Source organism: Gavialis gangeticus, unplaced genomic scaffold (genome assembly GCF_001723915.1).
Source record: "Gavialis gangeticus isolate Ggan-Ray unplaced genomic scaffold, GavGan_comp1, whole genome shotgun sequence".
Lineage (NCBI taxonomy): Eukaryota > Metazoa > Chordata > Crocodylia > Gavialidae > Gavialis > Gavialis gangeticus.
In genome coordinates, this window is record NW_017729006.1 from 23858146 (window position 1) to 23870069 (window position 11924).

Consider the following 11924-nt stretch of genomic DNA (forward strand, 5'->3'; position numbering starts at 1 on the left):
CGGGGGGGAGGGGAGGGAAGGGATAAGGGAGGGGCAGGGAACTCTTCCCTCCCCACAAAGTAAAAACTAAGAACACAATTAAAGGAGAAGCTAAGGTAGATGCTAATGCTGGCACTTCATTCAGTGACAGTTGATCTTGCACTGCCCGCAGACCCTTATGATACTGCATGAGAATGGTGAATGGGCAAAGCACAGACTTGATGGACACTCCTGGACGAACTTCTGTAGTCTTTGATGCATGTATACCAAACAGTCAAATGCACATAGTGACAACTTCTTCAGTTCATTTTTGTTACTAGAGCAAGCAGTTACTATGCTGACAAAACAAAAGATTTGTGGAGCAAGAGAGTGGCACTTTTATATAGCGTATTTTTTTACATACCACCCCTCCCCCCAGTAAAGACAAACACCTTATTTTTGGAAGGGAGAAGGAAGGGTGTGCAGGCAGTGGATCACGGCTCTGCCTCGGCTCCAGACCACACTGTCACCACTGCAAGATCCCAGGCCCGGAGCAGTTCCCTGCCCAGCCGCATGCCTTGCCAGTGTTGTTCTCCATGGAAAACCCAGGCCTGCTCTATCACAAGAGAAGGCTGAGGGGGGACCTGGTGACCATCTATAAACTCACTAGAGGGGACCAGAAGGGTTTGGGAGAGACCTTGTTTTCCCTAGTGCCCCCTGGCATAACAAGGAATAATGGCCACAAGTTGTTGGAGAGTAGGTTTAGATTAGACATCCGTAAAAACTACTTCACAGTCAGGGTGGCTAGGATCTGGAACCAACTTCCAAGGGAAGTGGTGCTGGCTCCTACGCTGGGGGTCTTTAAGAAGAGGCTTGATGGCTACCTGGCTGGAGTCATTTGAGCCCAGTTTTTCTCGTGCCCAGGCAGGGGGTCAGACTTGAAGATCTACAAGGTCCCTTCCGACCCTACTTCTATGATTCTATGACAACTCCAGCCCTCCTGGGGTCTCCATGGAAACTCGCTACAGCAATGTGGGCAGGGGCCATTGGGAATTAGAGTCTGGCTGCCAGCTGGATCCACCATTATGCCCACCCCAGCCTTAGAGAGTTAGAGGTTGCGCCATACCATCAGACTCTTTTCTTAACCCTTTTAAAATGAATCTAGCATGCCAAGAAAAAGTTATTTTTATTGGATTAGTATTTTCACATTTTTGTAAGAATATTGTCAGGTTATAAAAACAGCAACAAAATTCTTGCTATTAGGTACACGTCATTAATCATTTTTAAAGGCAGGTGTCTTTCAACTACAGAATTAACATCTATGTTCAAATGTGTCATTCACAGGACAGATTTACACAGAAACATGCATTACACTCACGCTATTTAGATCTGGAATAATTATATCATCCACATCAGAGACAATACTTCCCCTACGGTTGGAACGACTAAAATAATCAGCTGCAGTTTCACTTTGATCAGAAAAATCAGATGACTTCAAAGCCAGGTACAGAAGGAAAGAAAGAACAAAGTACAGAATGGAAAACATTAACCGAATGAACACAAAAACCCTTTCCAAGAGTAAGAGGCAGTTATATTTAAATATAAAGCATGAATGGAACCTCCCCCCACCAAATGCTACTGCAACTCTTTTGGCCTTTTTGCAATTTAATTACGATAACAATAATAAACAGGTTCCTCTTTTTACTGTTGTCAGTATTTTAAATATGCCTACTAAAGATTTTTTACTTCTAATTCTTTCCCTTTGATTAGTCAATACTTTGTATTTTTAAACTGCAAACAATGTACTTTTTATTCAGATTAATGTAAAATAGGTCTTGCCCCTAACACTGTACCAAGAGAAGTTGGTAATGCCCAACCTGATACAGTTTTTTCTTGTTCAAAGCAAGAAAGCATTACTACAGAAGGATAAGCTTTTGCTTCACAACTGAAGGCATCTTTAAACTGAAAAGCAGAAGGAGTGCCTGTCAAAGAAAAGTCATGTATAAAACAAGATTTATTCAGCCACATTACAATGTTAAAACTGTGGTAATCCAAGTGTAATATTCATATAAGCTGATGTTAATAACAAGTATAGGGTTTAATAAGCAAGTGTATGTTCATTAATACAACATTCCTTGATGCTGATCATTTAATCTCAAAATAAGTGGCAAACTTATGTAACTTCAGACAATTTTCATAATTTTTAAAAGTAACCATTAGTCCTCGTTGACTGATAAACATTTCACTGATATAACCCACCCTGATTATTCTGCCTCAGTTACCTCTCTCCATTTTATATTTATGTCCATTTTGCTTCTGTCCCTGGGATAACCCCAATCTCAGCAAGGCATGAGGAACAGGTTAGAAGGAGTGACTGTAGACTGAAAATCCATACTGGTCCTGCCCCCAAAAATACTTCTAGTGGAGGAAATTTCACAGAAATTTTCAACCACTACAAATGAATTCCTGTTCACAGCCTGAGAAAGCAGAAGGCTCAGAAACTTGAATATTATCTTTATTTCTCTCTTGTGGTAGTACCTGAAGGCCTGAATCAATGCCTAAATGTACACGTACAATGAAAAAAAAATATGCTTCATGCCCAGGATCCTCAGCTCAGTTTCAAACAGCCTAGGCCAAGTCTCCCATTTTCAAGCTTTTCCTTCAAACTCAGTCTTCACCCCTTCAGTACTATTATCTGCATTCAGGCTCCTCATCCAAGTCACAGCCTCCCCCACATCCTGGCCCTAAAAGCTTATTATTTTGTGTTCAGTTCCTAACCCCAGCAGCATAGCCTAGGGCAACAATTGCAGTGAATGTCCTGGCTCAACCATGGGACCTCGGAAAATTTAGCAACTACATTTTCAAAAGATTTCTAGTACCACATGTGGCCCATGATTCCCACCCCCTCCTCCAGATGTGCTTTTTAACCCAGTGTGGCTGGTATTTCAGAGCAATCACAAAATGAGCATCCTAACACAAAAGCCACTCTGCGCTGCCACATCCGCCCTCCCCCGTTGCTACGTCAAGGTAACAGACCTTTTCAGAAAAATGGCTAAGGCAGATTTCTGAAAAATTAGTATTTGAGACAACTGAACAGAACCAAAGACAGAGCTTTATAATGCAAAGGGCTGACCACCTTCATAGGTTACTTTACCAGCTCCACCTATATTTATAATCTCTTTATAAACAGACTACTTAAAGGACACAAAATTAATTTCCACACTGTAGATATAAGCATCTTTCTTATTCATTCACATAGTAAGATTTTTTGCATGCTACAGAACTCTACCTAAGTTGAGCAAGGAACTTCATTAATTCTAAAAATATGAAATTCAAACCAGTAGATGTACGAAAGTTATAGCCAGTGATCTCTACTTCCCTTCTTTCATAAGCAACCCTTTGTAAGTGTGAAATTGCATGTGCTATTGTAAATAAAAACAAGCAAACAAAGTTAGAAGACCATAAATAGCATCAGACACTGGCATGCAACCCAGCTCACCACACTATCTCTCCGCCCTCGGCTCACATGATGAGAGGATGTGGTACTCTCTAGTTCATCATCTGTAAACTACAAGGATTAAAAATGCAAGTAATTAAAGCTGGTTCACTGCAATTTAACAAATGCCTATATTAAATAAGTAACTTTTGTGATGTCAGTAAGTGGGCATAATTCTCTGTATAAATTCAATTTAAAGAAATGAGGTAACTATTAAATTCTAGCAGACAACAAGAACCGAAAATAACATAAAATGAAAGTCATGCTGACATGAAGACAGACTTTCAGGCAGACAGATAAAGAAAAGAGACCAAATTAGGTGGCAATATTATACACACACACGGTTCACCTATCAAAAAGGCCTCCTATGTGTTATGGGCTTTACCACAAGTTATCTTTGCAACAATCATAACGGGATACAAAACAGATTATTTGTTTACTAGAGAACTGCCCATCAAGAATGGTGGTGGGGATGAAACAGACTGGGTGGAGAGGAGGGGAGGGGTGAGGCTAGCGCGACGCTGCCACCACCCCACACCGCTGCTGCCTCCAAGAAGCAGACTGGGGGGGGCGCGGGGGGGATGAGGGACAGCAAGGCCAGCAGTGCTGGCCTGACCCACCCATTCTGTCCCCTCCATCCCTGTCATGGCCTCATCTCCCCCGTGTGGCCCTCTGTCCCCGCTCCTGGCCTCACCTCCCTGCTGTCATTCTCTCCCCCCGCTGCCCCTCGCCCCGCTCCATCCCCGCCGTCATTCCTGTCGGGCAATTCAACCCTCACGCAGCACTGGCTGGAGCCACACCCCCAAGAGCATTACGGACAGACAGACAGCCTAGGCCCTTTTTATATAGAGATTTTGTTCTAGCCAGTGTTCTCACATCAGTGGTGATTCATGAAGGGAAGGAATGCTTGCTCTCCAAGAGGTACAAATATTTATTTAATTTATTCTGAACTAGAAATGTAGGCCTGGAAGCCTCTAGGACAACTGACAACACCAGAAGGGTCACAAAGCAAATGCAGAGTTACAAGAAGTACGTTAGAGTGTGAACAAAGCTTCCCTTTTGTTCAATATTCACTTAAGCTTAAATTCTTCATTATAAATTCAGGTTAAGAGGCTCTTTGTTAAGGTTTCAGCATTCCAACCCTTTCATCAAAGGACAATAAAGTAGAAAGATATCCAAGACATTTCAAGTCTGATCTTCATTGCTCTTTTTTGCCTTAGAATGTAAGTTAACAAAAACAAAGCCTTTACAAATTAAATTTTCTACAGATTATGAACCAACAAAAAAGGGAAGTATTCTGACGCTTACTGCCCAATACTTTTAAGGCTACTTTTAACTGCTGTTAACAAGACTGTTTTGCCTGCAGTCCTCCACTCCCTAATAAACTAAACTGGCTTTTTAAAATCTGTCTAATAAATAGAAAAGTTAAAGCTAAAATAAATAGAACAGTTTAATATTTACTGGAAATGCACAAAAGGCAGACACACAAATCATCCACGTCATAAAATACTGATATCTCCTGTTTTTATTATGCCTATCCAAAACACCATGCAAAACGTTTTTCACGGTAGTTTAGAAACATTTTTTTTTTCCTAAAATACATTTCACATTGCTGCAACTAAAAATTAGATTTAATCGTTAAAATATTAACAATTAAAATATTTTTATTTAAAAATAAAACCACTTTCCTCCTAATCCCCCCTCTTCTCCAGATAGGTATTGCAAGAAAACTATAATCCTTTGTATATGGACATCTACTGACAATGAAAGTGTGATACCAACAGTTATACAACTACAGTTATATTTATCTTCCATTTTGACCAAGCAATGAACATTATTTCCCATGAGCCTTATTATCTTACAAGCTTGCTGCCCTCAATCATGGAAGAGCTTGGTAGCATTAAAATATTTGGAGTTATTAATTATCAGGGATCTGGGTCTTCTGTTTGCTGCACAAAAACGCAGATTTTCTCCTTCAACACAGGAGAAAAATCATGATTTTCCCCCTTTAAAGGAGAAAAAGGTGGGTAACAGTGGGTTCCCTTTGCAGGCTGCCACAGTTCCAGCCTGAAAGGGGCTGCAGGGAACGGAAGGCAACGAAGAAGGGGGTACCACATGCATGTAGGCGTACACATGCACATGGCAGCCAAAAAGCAGCCAAGAGCCAATTCTGCAGCTCTCTCCAGGTAAATCTATTGGTGGGGGGGCAGAAGAGCACAGGGCATGTGATGGGTGGGGGGGAGCACAGGCAATGCATTGGGGGTGGGAAGGGCAGATGCCCCCTGAGATTTCCCAAAGAAGGCATGTGACCCCTGAGATTCCCTCACAACTCTGTGCCGCTGCCACTGATCCACCTCACCACAGTGGCACAGCACTCCCTCCCGCTCTGGGTACTGCCCACTGGGCCATGGAGACAACCACTACCCAGAACTGGTCTGGCTGCAGCCCTGAGCCCCACTGTGTGGGCACAGAAAACATGAGGACACGTGCCATCCCCACTATGTTGCCCATGTCCCATTTCCCCCACCTCACCAGCTTCCCCACATACCTACTTCCTTCCTCACATACTGGGGGGACAGCTGGTCAGGAGTGAAGGGCACCAGCATGGGCAGAGACAGGGCACTGGCATATTAGGGCTGCTCAGCACCATAAAGCAGCAGGGTGGGGGGAGGGGAACAGCCACAGCTGGACCCACATCCTGGTGTGCGAAGGAGGCAGGGAGAACTCTTATTTTCCATGATAAAAATCCCAAAATCAAATGCCAAAATGTATAGGTATTTAGAATTAATTTTATTATAATGATCAAGGGACTAGTAGGCTTCCAAACTGCTTTAAAATTGTAACTATATCAATAAAACACTGTGTTCAACTGATACCTGTATCTCTCCATATCTATAGTGGCATTTCACTTTAATCATGGAAAAATGCATATTTTGGTGGGTGGTTGTGGGGACGTGATTTGTGGGAGGGCAGGGCTGTTAAAATCAGAGAATTTGTGATTTTTAAACAGAGAAAACCAGGATCCCTGTGACAAAGGACAGGGAGAGGTTATATTAGCAACAATTTGAGCTATAAAACATTTCTCAAATGAAGCGCACTGCATCTTCAAAGTCAAGGGCATCTTCATTTTCATGCTAACCTAGTTCAGATTATATGCAGCTCATCTAGCTGTAAAATATAAAACACATCATTGAAAAATACAGACTAACAAGTTTGAAGCTCCTTCAGGTACTGGTCACATAGAGGTGTTACATTTCGACTAAGAAATTCATGGTTTGATAAGCACAGAATTGCTCACTCAATTTCTCTTGAGGGAACCAGCCCTTTTTGGGAGAAGAGCTTCCAACTCTCAACCTAGATCTCCCTTGTGACAGTTTCTCTTGCAAGAGTGAATGCTTATGGCTCCCCTCCAGGATCAGACCAGGAGGGAACTAGAGCAGCAGGGCAGAGCCCTCACCTGCTCCTCAACCTGGGATCCCGGGTCCAATGAGAGGGATGGGTTTTCCTGCATGGCTAACTTTACTCTGCTCCAAGCCACCAGGAGCCCAGTAAAAGAGAGACAGTTACTTGCTCCTTGCCTGCAGCTCAGAGCGGAGTCCCTAGTCTGAGGCACAGGCAGGGGACAGGGATGGGGGGGGAATTGCCAAGCTGCTTGGCTCCCTGCCACCAGAAGCCAAATGGAGAGAGCAACACCATGATACCCCTGCTTGCTCCTCAGACCACAGTTTCTGGTAAAAAATTTCCACTGCCAAATGGAACATCTGTTAACAGGCACAGTTAGGTACAAGTGTCACTCCAATGATACTGTAATGCTTCAAAAGGAAAATGTTTATGATCTCACTGGAACTGGACTCCTCTATTATTGTCTAAGAGAACTACCACAATTTACCTGCAACCTGCATTTCCCCTTGCATTTCACTGACAGGAAACTCTGGCTGCACTACACAAGTTCAAATGAACTGAGTGAATTCTCCCAGGTTTGTTTCCCAGGTAGTAAATGTAACCAAGAGACATCTAACAAATAAAATATTAAGAGTGCTAAGCTCTTGAACAGCAGAGAGCCTGCACTACTGACACCACACAGCCAGGGGGCCCAGCCCCTGTGCACACAACTCAGCATGCTCTGCAGACTCCTTCAGTCTGCCTGCAGACAGATGGCAGCAGTGTATAGACTGTCTGGCTAATACAGGGTTCTTGGGGTCAGCTTGTCTCCCTGCAGCACAGTGTGGGATTGTGAAGGGGGTAAAGCAGCAGAATCCAGCAAGTGACAATGTCTCCTGTGGCGCGGTAGGAGGGATGGAACAAGGCAGAAGCAAAGCTCTCTAGGATGCTGGAGGACTGTTCAATGGATTTTCTCAAAAGAGAACGTGTACAGACATTTGCTCTCCTAGGAGAAACAGAGAGTGTTTCAACCCTCATTGTTCCCAGGATATTTTTCTCCTGGAGTGGCTATTTTTTCTCTGAGAGGAAAATCTTGAGCATCTGTATTCTTGTTGTTTCTCACAGGAGAGCAGCAACTTTCCCAAGAGAAACTGAACGCCTATATGTAGCCTCTTTCTCAGTCTTTAACACTGACAGCCAGTGAGCTGGGCCAGGTACTTCTTATCAGAGGCAGACAACCAAAACATGCCACTGCTCTTTGTCTTGCGTCATGTACTCCATGCAGAGGTAGGAATGATTCTGCCAGTTTCCTGGTCTTTCCTATGACATCAGTATAAAATGCATCATAAGTTTATGTCTTTAAATTTTTGGAATAGTCTCTTGTCATACTGACAGTATTTTACGTACCATTTTCGTATAAATTAAAAGATAAACATTCTTCAATTAAATCTTAGTTCTACACAGTTACTTCAAACTTCATTGCTTTTATTAGAATTTTATATCTGACATGCATTAATTTTTCTGAAGCAATAATGGAAATTTACAGCTCATGTGTTAGTCTAAAGAATAAATCTACATTGCAAACGCTCATCAAGATGACTGTATTAGAGTACCACAATTATACTGCAAGCATGCAAAATGAGATCTCACCACAGGACTACTTCGAGTTGAGCTTGCTCTTGAAGAGTAATAACTGTATTCAGATGGCTATAGACAAAGTTATTAGGAAAAAGTTTTTATAATTAATCAACTATATATTTTCATAAAGCAAGTTTTAAAAAAGAAAACAATAAATCCATTTAGACTTACAGTACGAGAATTATATGAGCTATATAATCCATCACCACATAATGACGCCTGGGAAACAGAGGGAATAGAATACTGTTTATATTTACAGTGACAACAGTAATTAAAATGTTATCATTTCATGCACTGTAATGATTCTACTACAGAATCACCTTTAACAAAATTATTTTTTTCATGCATCTTTCTCTGAAGACTATACTTTTTGAAGGGAAGGACTTGGCAAATTTATATTCCCTTTACATATTATTTTCTCCTACCATTCAGGAAATTTTCTCTCTCCAAGTAGAAATCTCATAAATTTACCTAAATGTACCAGTCAATTTTTGGTGGAAAATTATCATCATCATCAATAATAATGGTAACATGGGGCCTAACTGATCAAACCCGATACTTGTTATAATTTTTTTTAATTCTCTAATCGTTCACTTCACTATTACATGTGGCAGGAACAAGTATAACATTTCAGGAAGAAGCAAGTGATATTTTTTTCCTTGCTTGCTTGAATAAAACTTCTTTCTCTACAGTTTTAAAGAAATTAGCCATTTTTGTGGATACCTTTCTATCCACATTAGGTTATGTGAATTTCCCTTAAACTACTACCAAATCTAAATATGGAGTCTTGTTACTAGAAAACACTTTAAGGACATTTCTTGATTTCTGCAAGTCAGTGCTTTTCTCCTGAAGATTTTTTCAATAAGGATTCATCAGATTTTCTAAGATTCAGAGATGCTGACTCTTGCCTGACTGTCTGTCTTTACCAAGTTCAACTTTAATGTGAAGCTAACGTACTTTAACATAATCTTTATGGATAGGTATAAAATCCCTAAATATAAATGGATTCCACATGATAATACCTACATTTTCGTAACTGTTATTTCAAGGGAATCCATCAAAGTTTAAATTCTTTAGGCACCAAGTATATACAGACATCTTACAAACCAAGTTCCAACACTGCCAGGAGCCAAACTTTTAAAGCAAACCCATCATTGAGAGGAACATGTAACATGCATAAGAGAAAAAAAGTAATCCAAGACTGATTTTCATATTTAGGATTTTTATTCGTAGTTGTATTCCATTAAAATGACTACAAGAAAAACTTTTGGACACAATCATGGCTTTCCCTTATCTTTGATCATTTGAAATGCTAATTTAATCTACAGAATCTGGATTATTCATTGGAGAGAGAAGATTAGGAATAGGGAGAAAGATGAAGGTGCTGTCTAAAAAAATGAGTTTAATTCTATTAGACCAATGTGCCTGCATTGTGCAGTTACAATTACTAAACTGTATTAACATAGCAATCAAGTCACCCTGTCTGTTTGTTTTGTACTTTTGGCTAGGTGAAGTCTGGAAGAGGTAAATGTGTAACCAAGATGAGATTAAGATCCCATATAATGTATCTAGGCCAAGTGATTTATGGAAAGCGTTAACAACTGAAGCAATAGAAAGAATAATTAAAAGATATTAAACAGAATTGGGGACCCAATGAAATGGTGATGTCGAAGTCAAAAGTGAATGCTATCTTATTGGAAAAGAATGGATTTTGTTTAAGTGCTACTTAAAAAACAAATAGCACCACACATTTTTGCTTGGATGACTAATTAAAATTTGGATAAAAGCAGCTTGGTTCAGAGCCACACATCCCTTTTACCATCTCCTGGAAATCCTCCAGCAAAACAAGGACAGGACAGACCAGATTTTATATCTGTGATATATCCAAAAGGGGAGAGGGGGTGCACACACACAAAGAAAAGCCACCTGCCCTGTTTTCCTCTAATAAAGACTGCGTGGAGGGGAAGAGGAGAGTGGGGTCAGGGGGAAATGACTAGTACAATTTGAAAAAATTTCTTTGGATTATATATTCTTGTACATTTGCTATTATCTGGGCCATGCAAGTTGTATCTAAAAATATGGGAAAACTGCATATATGTTACTTTCCAGCTGCATATGAATACAAAATTAAGGCAACCATGCAAATAGTGCTTACGAACCAAACTGGTACTTCTTATCAAACCAGTGTTTACAGTAGGAGATACCTACAGAGGAAAGTTTAATTATTTTAATGAGACAAACCTAAAAACTATGAATACTTCAAAAGTTAGCCACACAATTATTTCACACTGTACTAACCCTGTAACTCTTAGTAGTTGCCACAGGATCACTGTATAAAGAAGAGGACTGTGATAGAAAAAAATAAGAAATTCTTTTAGTTGCAGTACAATAAAAGTAAGAATTGTTTTGTTTTTTTTTCAATGAAGTTCTAGGTATTTACACACAGGTAAAAAATTAAAATTTTAAATTAAATTTTTAAAGAAATCATAGCTCTTGAAAATGGTAGCCTAAAACATGATTGTTAAATAAAACCGCTATCATTTAAAAAAAAAGTGACATAAAAGGGTTTAACAAAGGACTAGATTAACTTGGAGAACACTGCACTTAATGGCTAGGGACAGGCATTCAAGAAGCCTGAGCATGAATTGATTCAATCTTTGCAGGTTAGTCTAACCTGGCTAGGCTAAATCAGTTTTGTACCCGAACAGGCATCCCAGACATGCAGGCACATGCCTACAGTGGCTCAGGCTAGAAGCTGGGGGCAGCACAGCAGCCCTCCCTTCCCCAAGGCTGAGCTGAGGGGGCATGGCCAGACCCTGGCAGGACACTGTGATTAGGTAGAGGTCCACCCCCTTGATAACAGAGCATTTACCAGCTTTGTTATCAGCATTTAACACCCCATCAAAAAACAAAGCCTCACCCATTACAAGCTGTTCTTAAACAGGATTTTTCCAAAGGAAGAAATGCAGGAACATTACCATCTGAGCTGTTGATTAGCTCCAAAAAGCCCTAAGTGGGCACTGTCCTATCTGCCTTACACAGCATTAGCTAGCATACCACATGCTGGCTACAGTTCGAGCTGTGGGAGAGAGGAGGAAAGGATCTCTGCTTAAGCAGCAAGGGGGGGAGGGGGGGCAGGGCATGGGGAAGCCAGCAGACTCTGCAGTGCCTGCAAATCTCTACTGAGCTCTGGCCAGGGAGCAGAGGGGAGGGACGAGCCCTGCTCTGAAGCAGAGAGCCCCACCCAGCCCAGAGAGCATGTCAGGATGCTGGGAGACTCTGGCGTAGCTTAAACTAGCAAAGGGTCTGGGACAGATATTGTATAAACCGGTTAGACCCAAATCAGTTAAGTCTGATACTACATTCAACCAGGTTTATCTCAAACCACTTTCAGCCATTTTGAAATTGGTTTATGTGCACTGAATATCTGCTCCATTACAGGTTTAATCTA

At 41.0% G+C, this 11924-nt stretch overlaps 1 protein-coding gene across 3 annotated transcripts in view; it reads right to left on the reverse strand.

The window, feature by feature from the left end:
- The window catches only part of LRRFIP2 (LRR binding FLII interacting protein 2), a 100551-nt gene that overhangs the window by 37197 nt on the left and 51430 nt on the right, over window positions 1-11924 (reverse strand). The window contains exons 10-15 of one of the 3 annotated variants that reach the window (XM_019508990.1): window positions 10772-10819; window positions 10633-10677; window positions 8645-8692; window positions 8486-8542; window positions 3438-3526; window positions 1337-1427 (exon numbers count right to left, since the gene is read on the reverse strand). The exons of the other annotated variants lie outside the window; for them this stretch is intronic. Coding sequence (XP_019364535.1) covers window positions 1337-1427; window positions 3438-3526; window positions 8486-8542; window positions 8645-8692; window positions 10633-10677; window positions 10772-10819 — 378 coding nt within the window. The remainder of the gene's footprint in view (window positions 1-1336; window positions 1428-3437; window positions 3527-8485; window positions 8543-8644; window positions 8693-10632; window positions 10678-10771; window positions 10820-11924) is intronic. 3 annotated transcript variants of the gene reach the window in all.